Raw genomic sequence first — 21,220 nt, forward strand, 5'->3', positions numbered from 1 at the left:
CTCCCCTTCAATAGGGGACGTCAATTGGGTCTTACCAATTTGAGTATTAAGTGTACCCTACAATTTTTGTTTGATTTCTTTGTTGCTTTTTAATTGATGGTCATGCTCAGTGTTTGAAGGGTGTGCATTTGTCAGACAACGTTCTTTGGATAGATGTGATATCTTTTATTGGACCAACTGAGTGGCTGGAAAAAAGGTTTTTTGGAGGCTTTCAGGCACAAATGCCCTTCTTCAGGCATAGGAAGTCTCCGCTGTTCTGAGACGCCAAGGAATGAGAGAAGCTAAAAGGGTGACAGGATGTCAGTGAGAATGTAAATAGGTGGGAATTAGGAAAACAAAACAGGTAGAATAGGGAAGTGGGGAGGAGAATGAGGGGGGAAAAAGCCAAAGGTGAGTACAGCAGTAGATTTTCAAGGTAGAAAAGAGGCTGTCTGTGACAAAGGACCTATTTACAGTCTCACTGACATCTTGCCACACTTTTAGCATTTCTCATTCCTTGGGGTTTCAGAACAGCAGAGACTTCCTATGCCTGAGGAAGGGTGACTGTGCCCAACAGCTTGATAAGAACTTTTTTCCAAGTACTCATTTGGTCTAATAAAGATATTGAATCTACTCAAAGAACCTTGCCTAGCTGGAAATTAGGAAGACAAAGGGCAGAAAAGGATGTGGCCGTTCAAAATCTTGATAACCATCAAAACTTTCCTGTGCATTAAGTGCACACTAATGATCACTGTACAGTGCAAGTAGATTCTTCCTGTTTGGAGCAGGAACCTCAGGAGAGCGCTGTCTCCACCCCCTCCACACTTAATTGCATACACACCGGCCGTAGGTAGGTAGATTCACAAACATACACCTACCTCTGTCTATAGCACATCTGTGCATGCATCTCCCTATAGCACGTGTGTGCGTGTAATCACAACCTTTGTGAGCTGAAGCTCGCTTCAGCAGACGCCGTGACGACTAACTACACGTCCCCCAAACCAGGAAGCCAAGACCCGTGACCTGCTGCCGGCCTCAGGCAGGGCTGAAAGGGCACCACGCAGCTGCGCACATGTGGGCCGGGCCGGGCCTGGCTGGCCAAGGGGGTGGGGCGGGGCAGCGCTCAGCCGCCAGCAGGTCGCTCCTCCTCCCCCCGCCCACGCCGAGCCGAGCCGCCGCCCTTGGAAGCAGTCGTAGAGCCGGGCCATGGAGGCGTGGGGCGCGGCTGTGGCCGCGGCACTGTCCGTGTGGTTCGCCCTGGTGCTCGGCCTTATCCTGCTGCCCTCCGTCGTCGGCCTGTCGCTGGGCATCTCCGAGCTCTACATGACCGTCCTGGTCAAGACCCTGGAGGTGAGTGGGCAGCCACCCCGGCCGGCCTCCCCAGTCACCTGGGATTGGAAACACCCCTGACTCCCCTCCCCAGCTGTTGGAATATTCCCTCCCGTCAGCTGTTTGAACCTGCACCCCCGCTTCAGTCCTGTCCCAGCTGGTCGACCCCTCCCCCCGGCCACATCCTCTCCACCTTCCAGGTGTTTGAACCTTCCCCCCCATCTTGCAGGCTCAGAGGATACGGGCCTAAGGTGTACATGGGTGTGTGCCTATGTTATGCCTCTGGCTGCAGTAGTTAGATTAGTGGTCATCAACAATGGATCTCAATCCACCAGTAGATCTCGGAGCCTCTTGGAGTTGATCTGAGGCTGGGGTGCGGGGCTGAGTGCCTGCATGCAGGCACCCCAACCCAGCAGATCAGTCCGTGGGGGAGGAGAGGGGAGAGAAGGGGTGGGGACTAGACTGAGGCCCCCATGGTGCTACAGAGGCAGGAGCAGGGGTAAGTTGAGTGGGGTCCTGGCCAGGTGGGACTTAGCTGTGGGGGGGGAGTGCCCCCATATCATTTTTTCTCCATCTGCCTCAATCTGCCCCCCCCCCACCTCCTTCCCTGCAGACTTACCTGCTGGGAGGAGGTGGTGGTAGCTGTGAACGATAGATCTTGGATTGGTTTTAAATGCTAAAGGTGACGTCCTGCTTTAAAAGGTTGGATACCACTGAGGTAGATAAACATCAGGCTAGCTCCCACACCCCCAACAGAATACAGTTCTGAAGTAGTATGCTCCCCAGTTTATTTGAGCTGACATAATAGGCCAACACTGCACTCTATCTAGGTTCAGAGGTGATCCAGTTTTGGTGCTTTGGGGAGCTACTTCTGGCCTAGGGACAGCGTTATACATGAGCTGGTATAAGTGATTGGAAGTTGGTTCAAACGTGTTACACAACAGAAGTTCAGTGCAGGTAGACTGGTATAAAAATGACTGAAACTGGTTTGAGATGGATGGATGTAGTATCAGAATTAACTGATTTAGGTTACGCTGGTTATCAGACTCGTGTCCTAGATCCCCTCCAAACACAGGTTAGATCTCAGTCCCCTGGCATCCCAGGATACATTGCAGCCCCCTGCAAACCCCCATCCAGCATTCCCTCTAAGCTCTGTGGTGTGCGCAGCTATGTAGGCACATTCATGCCGCACTGCCAGGCACACCTGTGCTGTTGCGCATGCCGTGCAGCTTAGAGGCCCCCATCTCCCAGGCCAGCTAGCCTCCAGCCCAGCCAGTGGCCCCACGCCTCCTGTCATAGAGGTCAGGCAGCCTCCCTAGCCCTGCGGGCCATGGCATGGGGGCAAGTGAGGGACTAATGGACCCCTGCCCCTGTGCTATCTCATTGCTCAGGAAAAGGCAGGGAGACTTCTTGCTCTCAAAAGGACTTTATTGCAACTGCTAAACCACGCAGAAGGATGGCTGACAACTTCCTGTTGACATAATTGTGTCAGCCCTCAGGAAAGGCTTACATCCCCCTTTCTTACGAGAAACCTGAAGGATTTTCAAAGAACTGCAAAATCATCTTGAGTGGAGAGGTTGCAAGCATATCACTCCTGTGAGTCTTTACCACTCGCTTCCCTACAAAAATAGAATAATCAAATCAGAAACATCAATAAGCCTTTTCACTTCAAGCAGTTAAGTTCACAAATCTAGTCTGTTTGGTGGAACTGACGCACATCCTGACCTAATGTAGTAAACAGGTGTAATATGAAGGAGATTCTCTCGATTCCTACGGGGAAGACCTTTAGGTGTCTCCACCCAGTATGAACAAGGGCTGTCCGCCCTAGCCAGGACAGTGCTTTGTACTCCTGCATCTGGAATCCAAGCTTTCCTGATATGGGGAAGGAGCAGGGACATTTCTTGAGGCATGCCTGGTGTTATAAAGGACAGTTAAACTGAATTCCATTCTGTCTTTCTCATCAAATTCCTGTGCATCAACAAGTTTTGGAACCACCTGTCATAGTTGGTAGGCTGATATGGAGTCAGCGACTCGGAAGCAACTCAGCTGGACTCCATCCATGCTCTGATGGTATTGAACGGTGTATTAGGAGAACCTTATAGAGATCTTTATTCTTCTGGAGCAAATTCTTCATTGTCTGCACTGCACATTCTCCTTCCCCATTGCTATGTGGTAAATGCAGACTGCTGGTGATATGCTGAAGTCATACTGGGCTGCAAACTGCTTAAATGCAGCTCCAGAAAATTGTGGACCATTATCTGGTCTTAAAACATGCCATGGCATGCACATATACTCTTCAACACCATTATAACCCTCTCTGTTGTGGTCTGTAACTGCCATCTCCAAGTAACTGGAATAATAGTTGATAACAACAAGGTAAATAGAACCCTCCCAGGTCAGTAAGTTGGCACCCACCATCTGTCATGGATAATCTGGTAATTCAGTCATAAAACATGGCTCGGGTCTGGTCAGTGTTGAGCACAAACCTTACAACTAACTACCCAGTTCTGTATATCATCATCACTGATGGACGATCACCAAACTGTCTGATGAGCCCTGGCTTGACTTCTTCTAGTACCCTGATGAGCTTTATGAATCTTCTCCAGGATTTTCTGGCACAGAGTGGAAGGTATCCGTACTCTGTTGTGGAACATGACTAAATCCCTGATGGATTTGATTGTCCATTGAGCTCTGTTTCTGTCATCCAGACTCCTGGGTGTGACAAAGACTCTGTAAGTTCTTTTAATAACACAGCACAATGCTCCTGTTCTGTGACTTCAGGGACTCCTGTGGTTGAGCAGCAAAATATAGCATAGTGACCTTTCTTTTTACATTGTCAACATTATCTCTTCTTTAACAGGACGCACAGCATAGCTATGTCAAGGGATTTTACCACATCGATGGTATTGGCCCCCTTTTCCACTTGATTGTTGCTGTGGATGCCAGTGAGACCACTCTCTTTCACTTGTTGTGGATGCCAATTCTATTTATTTTTGGTTGTAGTTTCTTGACAATGTGTGTTGCATCCATATTAGCTGATACCTGATGGGGCTTGGAATTGCTTCTGATTTCCCTTTGTTGCTGCCTAACTAACTCTGGCCGGCTTGTGTGACAGCCTTCTGGAGTGTTAAATCCAACTGTAGTCTTTGTGAGAGCTCTTCATTGTGAAGACCTGCAACTAAACAGTTCCTAATTAGTTTTTCCTTGAGCTCCCCATATTGGAAAAATTCAGCCAATGTATGCAAAGATGTAATAAAGCTGTTCATAGGTTCAGAAGGATCTTGTTTAGGGAGACCTGAATCTAGCTCACTCATGAATCGCATTTCTTTTGCCCAAAAATGTTCAGTTAGTGCCTCTACCACATCAGCACATGGCTTTTTCTCTGCATTTGTAAGAGTTCGTGACATCAGAATTTCATCAGCCTGATCCCCCACTAAGTAGATGAGTACTTACTTGGTAACGTCCGTCCCTTCCACAGCATGGGTCTCTAGGTCTATGAATGCCCCAGCCCCTCCCTCTCGCCACCCCCCTGCTTGGTAGCCATGGGGTGGTGTTTGGTGGGAGGGGAGAACCCCAGCTCTGGCCCCCCTAGCCAGGGTCACCTACAGTAGGTGAGGCGGGAAAAGGCCCCAAGGTGGGGGGTTTCCCCCTGCAGCATAGCTCCATCAGCCTATGAATGCCCCAGCACCCCCACACTGCAGACCATAGTTGGGGGACCAGAGCAAGGTCTATTCTCCCACCTCCGCCCTGTCCCCATCCCACCCCTGCAGCTGAGAGGTCGGGGAGTTGGCAAGGAGGCAGGGCAGGGATGTTTGCAGCTTGGTAAGCTGGGAGGCATATGCGAGTGCCCCCTGCTTTCTGGCCTTGGCCAGTGCAGGCATCTACCTGCCATAGCCAATTGATGAGTGAATGTGTATTATGCTTGTTAATGGTCCAGTTTATGTGGTTTAGAGAGCTGTGTAGATTGACTTGATTCTGCCTGGGGTTTTTTGACTGTGTACTTAGCCCAGGAGGCTGGCTTTGTTAGCATTTTATTGCCTTGCTTTATCTTGTGATGCTGAGGCAGCCTCGGTGGGAGTAGCTGCTCAGCTTAGCTTTGAAATGCCCTACATTTGACGTGGTTACTTTTATCTGAGTAAAATGTCACTAGATTGCCCCTTGTGAAGGTAAATGCCTTGCTGTCTTCACTGTTTAGCTTTTGGAAACCATGCATGTTCAGCTGTCTGGCTACCTTTTTGTAGTGTGGGCCACGTGAGGCCATAATCTAACTAGGGGAGTCTGAAGTAGGGTAGTGTGCTTGTCTGAGGAAAGTATGGGAAGAAACTCTGAAATTCAGGGGGAAGCATAGAGGATAGAAGGGAGGAACTGAAATGTAAATACTTGTTAAATATGCATGTAAAAAGGGGAGGAGATGGAAAATAGGACAATCAGGGTATTGTTAACTAATTGATATCAATGCAAGGCAAAATTGCACTCCCAGCGCCAGGCTTCTGGTCAGTCAGCACAAATTCAAATGGCTGGCAGCATAAGCTATGTCAGTCAGCATAGAAAACTAGTCTTGATAAATTTGATCCCTTTTTTTAAGATCTTGCGCTAAATTGACAAGGTGACTGATACAATGTACTTAAATGTTCTACAGATGCATGACTGGAAACCACACAGCTAGTGTTGTTGTTGTCCAATAATAATTTTGAAATCGGACTCAGAATCAGGTAATGAAACAAAATCATAAGCCAGAAGGCGGGTTTCTAGCTTTTCTTGGCCTGTGCTATCCAATATTTTGATCAGTGAGCCAGCTGAAAACTGAACAGTTATTGGTAAGATTTGCAGATAACAAAGATCAGGCTGAAAAGTGTGTGAACATTCAAGTGAACCTGCCCTTGTCCTGTAAAACTGATATTTGTTAACTGTACTAAAAATGCAAGGTGGGTGTAGCTAGGAACAAAGGATGTGGGTTGTGTTTTGTGCGCTCAGAGTGATGACTCACAAAGTCTTTGGGGTCAGGAGGGTAGAACCAGCTGAATGTGAGATAGAACCAGCTGCCTGTCTGGGAAGACTGCGACAATGAAGACAGTCTTCTGTAAAAGCAGGACAGTATTACATAAAGTAAGGGCAGGATTGTTGCTGGATAGTAGTGGCAAAACAGGTGCTGAGCAGTTCTGTTATTAACATTTTTTAAAAATGATGTTGAGGTGAGGAAGAGCTTGGAAAAGAGCAAAAAACCAACACAAACTTTTCAACAAACCTGATTTGCAGCAAGAGAATAACAAAGCTCAAATCTACTGAAACTTCTCTTAAGCTACGTAAGGGGTTTGGGTATATCTGTATAGGAAAAATTCCTCATGGAGGGTGCAGTCATAAATCTTGTCATATTCCTTGGCCCTGAAATCTGCTGTATTCACTGTTCCTCTTGTTCTGATTTTACTGACATTATGTAACATGAGTCTTGGCATAACCAGTTCCAAATGGCTTATGCTGCTGGCTCTTAAAGGTGTGTCCTTTCCCAGCTAAAAATAAGTAACAATTAACCTACTGCTGAATTTCAAATGAATTTTAAAGAGCCTCCTAACACTGCTAAGCAAGTCTGCTCTGTGGTGTTTTGTGGACTTGCAAGTCTCCTGTTGGCAGTGATGATTCTGCCGGGTGTCTTGCTGTGGTGGTTCTGTATCTGAGATCCTGTTGATGAGTTGGTGCTTGCTACCTTCCTTCCTTCTGGGTTTTGGAGAAAAATGGCCTTTCTTGCTTGATTTGGCCTCTGTGTTCCAGGTCTCTACAGCTCCTCTAACATCCAGTTGAGGCTAGCTTAAAGCATTTGGCCCTTGGATTTGTCAGTTCCTGAATGTCCCTCGTGTGGCTCTTTTCACTCTTCTTTCTCACACCTTACAACATTTCTACAGTAGGGTCCCCAACCAAAATCTTGCCTACTGTTGAGCAATCTCCCTTTCATTGGTGATGGGGTTGGGAGTATGCTGTCAGGCCACCCTAGGCAGAGAGTATGAACTTCTTTCTGTAGGGTTTTATTCTGCAGTAGCTCTGACAGACAGTCTACACTTCTTCATCTTGCACTGAAGAAGGCTTTTAACAGATTGGTTGACCTAACTGGTGTCTGGGCTTTGCTTTATTGCTCTTTATCTATGGATGTATGTATATATTGCAAAATGAACAAACTTGGAAGAGACTTGGTGGCTTATGACCTTCTCTAGAAGGTTTGTCAAAAGTTCAGCCTTGGTATTCTCAGAGCTGGGGCTAGAGGTGTTGGCTATGGCTAAAAGAGGGCTAGTGGTCAGTGGCTTACGGTAAGCTTCACCTACAGGAGTCCCCCAAAATAGATATAAAAATGCTTCCCTGTGACTCAGGCCAGACTTCCCTCTTGATTTGTACTGATATTCATCTCTCAACAGCCAGGAGGTATAAGTCTTATTTCCATAATTTTTTGCTGTAAGAGTACTGTGGCAGAGCTTTGTTAGATATACCTGTAGGAAATTCCAATTTCGCTGTTATTGTCATAGTAGCTTAAGTCTAGGGCTGTTTTGACTCCCTCAGTTTCTTGGACACTTAGAGTTGCATTCCATGACCATTATTTAGCTGTACACTGGAACAGGTAGATTAGGTACCTAAATGGTTCACCATTCCAAGGACTCAGTCATGCTTAATCCTGGTATGTTGGGACAGGCATATTGATCAAAGTTAAGCTGATGCCATCTCCCTGTTCATGTTACTGAAGTAAAACCTTACATTTGCTTTAGCTCAAACTTTTTTTTTCCCTTCTAAAGTTGTTTGAAACTTCTCGTTGTGCTCTTCTACTGACTTTCCCCAGAGGAGTTGTCCTTACAACATATCTCTACTTGGGTGTAGAGGAAAGCTGTCATTGATTTGATGGAAAGGGTAAGGATATATAAGCAGGACCTATCCAGAGTGATTTGTCCCTTCCCTCTCTCCCCCTCTATCTTCCAGTATTGAGAGGTTGCAGCCTTTAAATGGTCGTGTTTGATGCCCACTGGTGGACCAGTCCTGCATGCATTTAAACCTGATTATACCATCAAGTGGTTATGGTGATGAATTCCACAAGTTAATTATATGTTGTATGAAAAAATAAGATTTCTTTGTTTGTTTGAAATCTGCTACCTAATAATGTAATGGTTTATTCCCTAGTTGTAGTATTGTGAAAAATGCCAAGTAGTGAATCCCTCTTTACTTTTGTCTACACCATTCATGATTTGTGTAGGCCTCTCTAGACCTACTATTCCCCCAGTTGGCCTTTTTTTCAGCTGTGAAGTTTTAGCCTATTTAGTGTTTCCTCATATGGAAGTCTCTCCATGCCTCTGGTCATCCTTGTTGCCCTTTCTGTAATTTTTGGAGTGGGGGGACTAGAACTACATTTGTAGTGTTCGAAGTATAGTGATATAATGACATGTTTCTGTCCCCCGTCCTAATTCCTTTTTTAATTCCTAACCTCCTTGCCGCAAACATCAGCCCAGTCTTCAAAGAAATATCCATGATCATTTCAAAATTCTTTATTGTCATATATACATGGTGGCCACCTATAGGGTGGTTGGGGTCTTCCAGTTACCTTCTGTATTTGGAGGGCTTTTCCTATGGCCAGTGCACAGCTCCCAGGGAAAAGGCAGCAGGGCAGAGAGCCCTGAGTCCATAGTGGGCAGCCAATCTCCATCCTCACCCTGCTGTGTTCCACTCCTAGATGTGTCCCCACGCTTTAAAATGGTGGTGGTAGTGCTTGAACTAAAGCTCATTAGATAAATTCTAGTTCAAGCACTGCTGCCACCATTTTTAAATGCTGGGACACTGATCCCTTGGATGAGCCGCCTGTCACTCTGTCTTGCTCCCCACCTTGGCTCCAGCTTCCTATTCACTGCCCAGGCTGGGCAGTGCCTCCAGTCCCTGCTCCACTTCTTTCTTCCCTGTGGGGGCCTCAATCTGCTGCCCCATGCCCCTTCCCTCCCCCCACTCCTTCCCTTCCTCAGACTTTCCTGCAGGGCACTGCTCTCCACACTGCCTGCCCGTGCTCCTGTAAATCAGTTATGAGCTCAGTATTGGCCAATATGCCTGGTGAATAATTGATTGTCTGTATCGGCCAAGAAAATCTCTATTGGTGCACCCCTACTCGTAAGGGGATCCTTGGACGCTTCCTCACTGGGCTTCGTGCTGTGCATCACCTTATTTAAAACCAGGGGCTTAACACATTTTTAATAAGGGGTACTTTCCCCAGTACTGTTTTGTAAATGACCTCTCTCTCTCTGCCAGTTGTTCTTGTCCCTACATTACTTTACACTCTCCCTTAGTGGAATAAGTGTGCCACTAAGTTTTGATTTTTGTTCTGTTACCATTTGCTACCTGTGGCTTTATTGTCCAAAAAGCAGCATTGACTTGTGCACTAGCTTTGGCTAGTACTAACAAAATGTCTCCCTTACTGTCAGGCTGTAGTCTGCCTTCTCTTGCAACCACTGTCTGTGGCTCTTATGAATTCCTATGGGCAATGCTGTTGTTTTGTGCTTTCTTGGCTGGTAGCTACAAAGTTATGCAAACGTTACAGTTCTTGCATATCTTTCCAGATTCTGGGTACTGTCTTAGCTTATGGTGTTCTGACACTGTACTTGCAATTTCAGGGTAATTTTGTGGGCCCTAGCTTTGAGCCCTGCATGCCTTTTGGTTTTGGCCCTCTTGTAGGATTTTGAATTCTCTATCATGGTTGCAGTGTTGGAGCACTGTCCACACACTGTGGGCACTTTTACATGTGCTCTGGAGGCGGGGTGGCGGGCAGCACTTTAGAGTGGCTCTGAGAACTGCTTTAATTAAAGTGCCACAGCATCTTGTGCATCAGTGTCCCTGCACTTCAGAATGGTGACGGGGGCACTTGAACTAAAGCTTGTTTAATGAGCTTTAGTTAAAGCACCCCTATTGGCATTCTGAAGTATGGGGACACTGATACACGAGGCTGGTTGGAGTACAGTAATTACCATGCTCCAGCAGACTCGATTGAGTCTGCACTGCAATTACAGCATGTCAGAGCATCAGAGCAGCCTTTGTACTCATGTACAGGCATCCCATAATTTCAGCTTGGACTCCATGACTTTTCCTGCATGGTGTTTTACAGCTACTTCAAAGGGTTAATTCTGGATCTTCCATATTACACCCTTTCCGTGGGATTGGTATGTTCTCCCCAAAAAACTCTATGTGACAATTTGGTTAACATGGTCACTGCAAAGGGCGGGCATCCTGTGGGCTCTTGAGGTAACCCTGAGTTGTAACCTGAGTTGGATATGTTCCTGAGGGAGGGGAGAAACCTGCTCCCTCTGCCTGTGTGACTGGCATCACATACCTGGGTGAGGGGCTTGGGCTTCCTATTTTGAGCTATGCCAGTCTGCCCAGCAGCCAGTGATGCATTTCAAATTGGTTGGCTGGCAGCCAACAGGTGCTGCCCTTCATTGGACCAGGTAAATGAGGTCATAAGGGCTATATAAGTTAAGGACTGCCCAGGAGGAGGGGGAGTAGCCATGATGAAAACTCAGAGAAGAGCTGGACCATCTGAAACTTGGTATCTCTGGAAACCCACGATCACTGAACTGCCTGCCTCCAGAGGGAATCTCTGCTTGCTTCTGGATGGTACTTGTGAGTAAGCTAGCTGAGATCTAACTAGATATATAATTTGCGGTAACTCAGATGCGTAATCAAAGCTACCCCAGCCACCCTGTTTGCTCTATGGGATTTATCTATAGTACTCAACTCTGTACCACATTCCAACCCTACTCCTTTATAACCAATAAAATTCTCCTTTGTATCTAGTGTGGGAGACTTATTGGGAGTGGGTCTGGATTATGCCTTGGGGTCCCCTTGGTTCAGCTGAATCAGGGAGACTACTACTTGGACTTTCGACTGAGGGAAGCACCCCAAGTTCTTGAAGTGAGTCAAGTACCCTTTAGGGCTACTAGGCCTGTATTTCCCAGGGCACACAGTGTCAGGATCAAGCCTGTCCCTGGGTGGTGGCAACAGTACCCCCAGGCTAGGGGATGTGCTCCAGGAAGGGGGTCGGTCAGACATGAGGCACCGCCGGGGGGCACTCAGAGCCTGAAAGGTGGTTGGGTGCAATGAGGTGGGTGGCTCAGCGCAGGAGCACCTCCTACTGGCCTGCACAGTGTTATCTCAGATCCTGATCGCAATTGGCTTTTTGCAAGGCTAGTTTGGTTCCATGAAATGACAGGACTTGCTTGCTGTACTGACTGAAAAAAGACAGAATCTGAATAACCTATGTCATCTATTTAAATATTCCTCATTGGCTTGTTTTTTATATGGATTGCAGTACTCCAAGCTTCTATAACAAACTTTTCTGTTCTCTTAGACAGAGGAAGGTGACTTAATTCTTAAATGTCCAGTACTTTAAAATCAGCTACTGTCAAATAAAGCTGCCTTTTGTCTTTTTTCCCTGGCACCTCTGTTTTGCAGGTAGCTAAGTGCTCTCTCTTTTGTGTGTGTGACCTACTGTGTGATGTTCAGTAATCACTCACAGCCAAGGTGTTTCAGGGCTAGAATTCTAAAATGCTCAGCTTTATATAGGTGAGCCTCTGCCTTGCAGTACTGGTTTAGGTCAGTTTCTTACAGAATACCCTTTACCTTTGCAGGCTAAGGCACAAAATAACCAGTACGTAGAAACTAAAGCTAGAAGTAGAAAAGAACCTTTTTCTTACAGTGAATAATCATTAAAATGTATTTATGATGTGGATTATTTTATCACTTGAGGTCTTTTGTAGGCCTGATGATTTCCTGAAATCTTTATAACCTGCAGATGAGCTTAGGTTGAGGGGACACAGCACTTTGAATTGGAAACTGTGCAGAGCCAAGATGGTAACTACACTTGCGCTTTATTGGCTGTCTGATTTTTGGATCACTAAGTTCAGGAATGCTACACACCACTAACACTGTGCCTTGGAGTGTTACAATAATTTAAGCTTTGTGCAGTAGGTGGGTGTTCTGAAATCTCTGGATTTTACCCTTAGAAAGTGGGAAGGTACAAAAGAACGAATCCTCACTGAGGAAATGGAACTCTGGAAAGAAGTAGGTAAGGTAGATCGCTTGCATTTACTATCTTCCCCCTTTCCAAGAACACAAACATCTGTTCCTCTCGCTGTTATCCACTTGCCACAGAGTATTTCTGAGTGGCTGTTGGAGAGGCTGATTGGACTGTATGGTCACGTCCATATAAGCAGGGGCGTATGTGCCACAATGCATGCTGCTGCCCATTCTCTTTGCATTGTGACACATTGTCTTGCTCCATGTGCTTTGGAGAAGTCTGGCTGGGGCACAGAGCCGGCAGGCAGCTCCTGCACTAAGGCACCTGGCTACTTGGCGAGTTGGGGAATGGCATGTGGAGATGGGGAGAGCAGGCAGCCCTGGCCTGTCTGCTTCTTTGTCTCTGCATACTGTGGAGGCCCTGCACTGTGGCATTTTGTGCCCTGCCTAGGGCTCAGGGTGCCTGGAGACAGTGGAGTAAGAAGGCCTGGGCTGGCTGCTCCCTTGTCTCTGTGTGCCTCAGTGCTGTGTCCCTTCAACCTAAGCCCAGGGCTGCCTGCTCCCCTATCTGTGTGCTGTGGATCTGCTGCTCTGAGGCTCCCTGTGCCCTAGTCAGAGTGGCTGGCTGGGTTGCAGCATGCCTCAAGGTGGGGGAAGCAGGTAGCCCTGAGCTCAGTAGCATGTGAAGACTGGGGAGTAGGCAGCCCTGTGTTGCCTGCTCTGTCTCCACATGCTGCTCCCTGTCTTGCCAGGGCACAAGGTGCCTCAGCACATAGGCTGCCTGCCAGCTAGCCCTGCACTGAGGCAACCTGTGCCCCAGCCAGCCCCTCCCCACCCCCTGCAACACATGGAGTGGCAGAGCACCTGCGTTCAGGCACATGGAGACAGAGGAGCAGGCAGCCCTGGGCTGGCTGTTCTCTTGTCTTGAGGCACACTGTATTCCAGCCAGCTGCTTTATGGCTGGCTGGGGCGCAGTGTGCTTCAGCACAGGGGGCCTACATGCCTCAGCGCCCCACATTGAGGCATATGGAGACAAGGGAGCAGCTAGCTCATTGCTGCCTGCTTCCTCATCTCAAGGCACCCTGTGCCTCAGCCAGCCTGTGAGTGGCTGGCTGCGACACAGGGTGCCTCAGTGCAGGGGCACTGCAGCCGGTGGAGATGTGGGAGCTGACAGCCATGGGCTGCTTGCTCTGCTGTCTCTGAATTTGTCTTGGTGCATGCCACTTTGTCATGCTCTGCACTGCTTTTATTTCAGGGTTGTTTTTTTGGTACCTGGTAGCAAATTTTGCCCCAGTGCTGTAAATTAGCTGTGCTGTGCACAGATTAATGTGCAACTCATGTCCTTTCTGGCACTGCAAAGATGTTTGCAGCACCAAAACTGTGTCTGCATATCTGGATCTGGCCCTTGAGTCTGCAGCACAGAAGCTCACTCTTGTTCAAAGTAGGTGCCCTCTATTCAATAGTATGCTTAGATCCCTTCTTATGTCTTTACTTTGCATCAAAGCACAGGAAATTACAAGAGAAAAATTAATATGTCATGATGTTACTGTAATCTCTGTTGCTAGTGTGATGCGGCAACAATGGGTGTCTGCAAGCCTATAACTGCAGCAGGTGAATCATAGAATCAATGAGTTGGAAGGGACCTAGACAGATCATCGAGTCTGACTCCCTGCCATGGGCAGGAATGAGCACTGGGGGTGGGAGGGGTCATAAGACCCCAGCCAGGTGCCTATCCAGTCTCCTCTTGAAGATTTCCAGGGAAGGTGAGAGCACCACCTCTCTGGGAAGCCTATTCCAGGCTCTGGCCACCCTTACAGTGAAGTGGTTCTTCCTAATATCTAACCTAAACCTATCCTCCCTCAACTTGTGGCCATTGTTCCTGGTGACTCCAAGGGGGGCCCTGGTGAACAGACTTTCCCCGAGTCCCTGCTGCTGGCCCCTGATAAGGTTGTAGGCAGCCACAGGATCCCCCCCTCAGTCTCCTCTTGCAGAGACTGAAGAGATTCAGGTCTCTCAGGCTCTCCTTATAGGGCTGGCCACAGAGGCCCCCAGCCATACGAGTGGCCCTTCTCTGGACCCTCTCCAGGTTCTCCACATCCCTCTTGAAGTGTGGCGCCCAGAACTGGACACAGTACTCCAGCTGTGGCCTGACCAGCGCTGCGTAGAGGGGGAGCAAGACCTCTCTGGACCTGTTAGTAATGCCCCTGTTGATGCATGACAGGGTGCGGTTGGCTCTGCCTATTGCTTTGTCGCATTGGTGACTCATATTCATCCTGACTCCAAGATCCCTCTCTTCCTCTGTGCTGCCGAGAGGGGCAGCCCCTAAACTATAGCCATAATGCTGGTTCTCCCTCCCTAGGTGCAGCACCCTGCACTTGCCCTTGTTGAACCGCATCCTGTTCAGATCCGCCCACTTCTCTAACCTGTCCAGGTCTGCCTGGATGGCGTCCCTGCCTGTTGGTGTATTCACTTTACCCCACAGCTTGGTGTCATCAGTGAACTTGAACAGGGTGCTCTCCACACCCTCGTCGAGGTCGCTAATGAAGATGTTGAACAGCACCGGCCCAAGGACCGAGCCCTGGGGGACTCCACTGCCCACACCCTTCCAGGACGACATTGACCCATCTACCACCACCCTCTGGGTGCACCCCTGAAGCCAGTTTGCCACCCATGTGACTGTGCATTTGTCAGTCCCGCAGTCCCTCAGCTTGCCCACCAGAATTGGGTGGGACACTGTAAAGTATTGGTATTTAGCTGTATGGAAGTACAGGCATACCTTGTTTTATTGCGCTTCGCTTTATTGCACTTTGCAGATATTGCGTTTTTTACAAATTGAAGGTTTGTGGCAACCCTGCGTCGAGCAAGTCTATCGGCACCATTTTTCCATCAGCGCCATTTTTCCAACAGCATTTACTCACTTCGTGTCTCTGTGTCGCATTTTGGTAATTCTCGCAATATTTCAAACTCCAATTTTGAAAGTTCTACTGTGGGTAAAATGCTATCAAACAGCATCGCATGCTACAGAGAAATCTTTTGTGAAAGGAAGAGTCAATTGATGCGGCAAACTTCACTGTTGTCTTATTTTAAGAAATTGCCACAGCCACCCCAACCTTCAGCAACCATCATCCTGATCAGTCAGCAGCCATCAACATCGAGGCAAGACCCTCCACCAGCAAAAAGATTACGACTCGCTGAAGGCTCAGATGATGGTTAGCATTTTTTAGCAATAAAGTATTTTTTTAATTAAGGTATATACATTGTTTTTTTAGACATAATGCTATTGCACACTTAATAGACTACAGTATAGTGTAAACATAACTTTTATATGCACTGGGAAACCAAAAAATTCATGTGACTTGCTTTATTGCAATATTCGCTTTATTGCGGTGGTCTGGAACCGAACCCGCAATATCTCCGAGGTATGCCTGTACTAGTAATATTGCATGAGGCACTGTTGTGTCCTGTTCTGGAACACTGTACAGTTCTAGTTATACCATGTCATGATTTTGAATAAATGCTTTTTGAAGGACTGTGGGGATGATTAGGGGAATGAAAACCTATTGAATGACAGGTAGCTGGCTGACAAAATGAAGGGTGAGAGGAGATGTGGCTTGTATTTTTGAGGATGTAAATCCTTGGAAGAGAGCAGAGCTATTGAAGCTGAAGGTTGTCTTTGGCATAAGACTAAGTTTATCCATTGCCAATTTACAGATGCTTTAAACTGGCAATTGGGGGAACGTGTCTAAGCATCTGAGAGGTTCTGGCGGTCTGATATGCATAGTAGAGGGAATGGAGTGGAATAGTTGATTGAAAATATTCTGACAAAATAGTGAAATTTGAAGAAGCTGGTCCACTGAGCCAGAGATGTTTCATTAATAGTGAAGCTGCTGAGCATGCATTTCACTATAGCTGCAGGGTCCAAGGAGCTTCCAGCTTGAGAAGAAAATGCAGATCTGGTTTTTGCTGAGTTTGAATCTAAAACCCCTCTTTTTGCCTGAGGGAAGAAAGGGGGAATCATGCCCTTGACTGAAGCACTGCTAGTTTGCCCAGCTCTGCCAACTACTAGGCATGGAGTTTAATAAACTTGAGGCTTTGAAACAGTTCCCTTAAATAATAGAGGACTGGTTTTGTCTAAAGATGGCAGTTTTCAAACATTGCTTTCAGTCCTTAGCTCCTTGTGGATCATCCTGCAGCCTTAAACTCCCTAAATGTAAAGGGACTGGAAGGGTCAGTGCAGTGCACAGTCTGTTTATGATAGCTTAATGGACCACACTGTGGTATGCAAGTGACTCAGAAGGTCCTTCCATCCTACCTGTAAAATGGTGACTGGCTTGCAGTTTATTCCATATTCAGTATCCAGCTCAAGCACTCCAAGTCCGGCAGGTACATGGTTTTAGTTTTCTTTTGGGATGGGGCAGCTTTTTTTCTGAGCATCCAGTGTAGATTGGGTCATGTTTTCCAGCTTATCCCCCTAGCCACAAGGGATAGCCACAATAACACATTCCTAAAAAACTTGAAGCTTAGCCTTGTGAAATATTCTGGTCTTGGTGGCTAGGTGAAATATAAATTTGGTAACTAGCAACATTGCAGGACCAGTACGCTTGGCTTGGTAAGGATCTTTCAAAATGCATATCTAGAAAATTCCTGTGAAGGTGAACTGGTGTTTTGTTCCCTGAAGGTTGGTAGTGAGTCTAGAACTACTGGTTTTCCACTGGGTTTCATTGGCAATCTTGTTTGTTTTTTAAACAACAATAAATATTTTCAGGTCCTGTACGGGTGGGGCAGTTTCTTCTACCTAATGCAGAGATTCCTTGAAAACCATCTGCTTAACTTATAGAGTCTCTTCTCCGTAGAAAACCCTTTTTAAATAAGGTGTGAATGTTACAATCGTAAATCCTACTCTTAAAGCTTTTTTCCTTTTTCTTGAATAGTGGGCCACAAGACGGATTGAGAAAGGAGTTAAAAAACAGCAGGCACGGATGTTAAAGGACTCTGCATCTAATGGTAAGTTCTGAATGGAGAAAGGATCAGGGATTTCCTGACAAAAAGGGGAGGGGGAGGAGGAAAAAAAAATCATTTTAAAATAGCATGCCCAACTGCTTCTACTGCTTGGGAAGTACAGTACCTTGGAGTGGGATGGAGAAGCTACCCTGCTGTTGCATATTGGTTTTTGTATCTTGTACCATAGGATGAATAACCTCTTTAAGTGGTCCTCTTGGTCTAAGAAGCTTAGAAATACTTGGAATCTAAGATGGCCTTGTGTAATAAAGAATTGATGGAGTCTTTCCACCCAGTATTGGTTACATTAGGTTAAGGGGGTGGTCTGAGTTCTAAGCAATCTGCCAGCGCATTGATTTGAAACTGGAGTTTAGGACTGATCTAAGAACAAGTCCTAGTGTATGTTTTGGGAATAGGAAGCACAGACAGACTAGCTCAGGTGTAACCTGTTGCAATACAGGCTTTTTATTTTATTTTCTGGAGAGTCCAGAATTGCAGTGATGAGCTGTTAAACAAAGTTCAAGTCTAAAAGGCCTATATTTTACAAGGCCTACAAAGCATGTTCGTTAGGCTGCTGGAGTACTAACTTTGCATCATTGCTTTTACTGTTTCCCTGTGTTACTTCAGTCCTTGCCAGATGAACTTCTTGTCCTGGTTTTCTTTCACAGGAGAGCCAAAGAATTGCCCAATACTTCTTCCTTTACTCTAATTTCAAAATCCTCACACTGTGAGTTATCCAGTACATTGATTGCATTTGTCGTGGCACATTGAAGTAGGCAATGTTTGACTGTTAAAATGCTGTGGACAGCTTTATGGAAAACCTCAACATAGAAGTTGCCTGAACTTAACAAAGAAATCTGAGGAAGGCAAACATGCTATTGAGTAGTTACAAACTCTTTCTTATTCATCCTCTCCATATATTGGCTGTCTACATTATCAAATTGGTAATGAAATGATCAATGTAATCCCACCCCAGTGTTGCCTTGTCATGTATATCCAGCTATACTACATAAATCATCCTCAGTATAGCTGAAAATAGGATCTTTTTTCAGGCTTTGCTATCTCTGGTTGAATAAATGCATTGCTTTTTAGGTCTGACAAAATAGCTCTCCTGTGGATTTTTTTCTAGTTGGGGCACAATGTGACACCCTCTCCAGATTCCCCTGTAGCTACTGCTACTAAGCCTTTCCTTTTCAAAGGAGCACCAGAGTTCATGGTGGAATTCTGGACTTCTGGAAGTGCAAGATGTCCTTTATATTAGCCATAAAGCTCTTTGGCAGCAGCATGCTGACCCATCATTCAGAAGTAGTGACTGATTAATAGAGATGCTATATAGCTATAAGCTCCTCAGTTTAAGACCATTCGGAATTGCTCATTGATTTAAAGATTTAAATTTTGATCATTAACTTTAGCAAAGGGGAGCGTTTAATAAATGGTTCAAATCTACCAGTATATCTTATAGCTGGGTTTTTCCCTTCCTCCCTTTTTTTTAGAAGCCATTATTAACACTGTCGCCCTTACTGAATCTCTTGCAAATACTCTGATGCAACTAGATATTTTCCTTCTTCACGGAAGTGTGATGTGCTCCCAGTTGTATACTGAGTCACTGGAAGAGCTCAGGCTGTAGAACATTCTAGTCTGTTTTTACAGTAGCACACTTGACACACTTCCTGTGTTTGCAAACGTGGAGATACATAGATTCGTTTTAGACAAGAACTGGGCAAGGGGTTAAGAGGAGTAAAGCATGTTGCAAAATAAACTGAATTTTTATAGGTAAAGGGTGATCCTGTCCCAAATATGTACTTGACTGTTATGTGCAAAATGAGATGCTTTATTTGCAACGATAGTTCAAATTGATGGCACAAGAGCACTTGAATTGTGTTAGTGCAGCAAGAGCTCGTGATTGTGCCTCATGTTGGTTCAAAACTCATAACAAAACACCCCACTCAAAACACCTTTTTACTTTCAAGAGGAAAAAGAATGCACCTTCCCCAAGCAATAGGGGCCTTTATAAAAATACAGTTGTGTGTGGTTCTTTTAAATGCCTCTTGACAAGAATCTTCTCTCCAAGAAGATCTGCTTTTTTTTTTTTTTTTCAAGGAACAAATATGGATGGAGGAGATTTACTGTATGAAGGCTAAAATCTTAGGAGGGGAGTTTTTTAATGACTCTTAAAGGCCACATACTCACTCTGTAGATGGTATTTTTGGGTGCTCCTAGAGTCATCCAAATGCTTGGGAGAGAAGGCAAGCTGATGAGACATTTGACATCAAATCACTAGGAACAGATCAGCTGGTGCATATCTAGCATGTTCTCTCATTCCTTGTTCTTCCACTGCTTTTAGCTATTTGTACCTCCATGGAGGAAGTCTGAAACAGAGGGTTAAGTGACTAACCCCAGATTATATGTCACATGTAACCGAACTTGAATTTCCTAGATTTTGGTTCACTAGTTTTAACAAATAACTGGGTCACTCCAGTCAGCTTGTAGAACTATATTTGCAGCTTCTGTCAAAGTAGAGACTTAATCTGTATTTCATCTCTTGGGGGTTTGCCCCATATCTTTGAAAGGGTCAGGGAACAATTGGTGTCATCGCTGACTTGGTGTGCTGCAATAAAAGCATTGCCCAATGGATATTGCTGTTTTTAATGCAGTTCAGAACAACTCTTCAGGTTCATCTTGGATCTGTGTTGCATTACATGGGCAAAGTTCAGATGTTGCAGTTCAATTTTTATGGCCCTCTTGTGAAATAAAAACATCTGGGGATATGTCCTTTACGGGACCTGTTGGTACAGCTGCTTTCAGGACTCTTTCCTCTTTTTTTATATCCAAATAAAGTTGTGACTTGTCATATCTATACAGCATTAACCCTCTGCGGTAAAGGGGGGTGCAACTGAACGGGTAGCAAATAGTGCGCAGGTATAAACCAAGACAAACTGTTCTAAGTCCCTTTTCAGGAGCTGTGGCTGAAACAAACACGTCTGGCAGCATGGAACAACAATATGCAGGATGAGTGCCAGGTATAGGAAAGACTGCAATGGAGTATTTAGAGCTTAGGGAGCAAGAATTTATGGGCCAAACTCCACTTGTAGGGCTGTGTGAAATTTCGTCAAGAATTTTGTTTCAAAGCTGTTTCAAGCTCGAAACAGCAAAATTGAAATGAAACACAAAGGATAGAAACAGCTTCAAAATGAAATGAGGGCACTCAAAACTTTTCGAAAGTTTTGAAATGTTTTAAGTTTTGAAGCAGCCTGGTGATGGGAGGCAGAGGAGAGCCAGAGCTGCGCTCCGAGGGGCTTTGCAGCCCCATGTAGCTCAGCCTGGCAGGGAGCACAGCCCTGGCTCTCCCCGCCTTCTGCTACTGGGGCTGGTGGAGACGATCAGAGCACAATGCCGGCTCTGTCTTCTGCTTCCCACTGCCAGGCTGCGCTCCGATTGGCTCTACCAGCCCCATGGAGCTCAGCCCGGCAGCAGGAGGTGGAGCACAGCACCAGCTGTGGGAGGTGGGGAGAGAAGTGCACTGGCACTGGAGAGTCCTCCAACACTGGAGAAAATTGCTGCTGATGCCTGTCCCAGGAAGCAGTGGCAGCCTCCCCATATCCAGTGCACAGATCTGGGGGCTTGCACCCCCAAGAGGAGTCCAGCACATCCCGGCAGGCCTCTTGAGGGTTGTGGACCCCTGGATCTGTGCCCCGGATGAGAGGAAGCTCAGGCTGTGGCAGCAGCAGTCTTGTCCGGTGCTGAGCACAGCTTGTGCCCAGCGCTGGTCCCAGGTGAGAGAGGCAGCCTGAGCTTCCTCTCATCTGGGGTGCAGGTTCAGAGGCTGTGGAGCTGTGCTGGATTCCTTCCTGGGGTGCGGGCCCCTGGATCTGCGCTGGATGACAGGAGGCTG

At 46.4% G+C, this 21,220-nt stretch overlaps 1 protein-coding gene across 1 annotated transcript in view; it reads left to right on the plus strand.

Moving 5' to 3' along the window:
* Window positions 1–1,048: 1,048 nt before the first annotated feature.
* GPAT3 (glycerol-3-phosphate acyltransferase 3) overlaps window positions 1,049–21,220 on the plus strand; it is a 31,415-nt gene continuing 11,243 nt past the window's right edge. Inside the window, exons 1-2 of the mRNA XM_090036986.1 lie at window positions 1,049–1,329; window positions 17,262–17,334. Of these exons, the coding sequence (XP_089893112.1) occupies window positions 1,186–1,329; window positions 17,262–17,334 (217 nt within the window). The 5' untranslated portion in view covers window positions 1,049–1,185. The remainder of the gene's footprint in view (window positions 1,330–17,261; window positions 17,335–21,220) is intronic.

The sequence above is a fragment of the Crocodylus siamensis genome, chromosome 2 (genome assembly GCF_052110815.1).
Source record: "Crocodylus siamensis isolate JL-2025a chromosome 2, ASM5211081v1, whole genome shotgun sequence".
Classification (NCBI taxonomy): domain Eukaryota; kingdom Metazoa; phylum Chordata; order Crocodylia; family Crocodylidae; genus Crocodylus; species Crocodylus siamensis.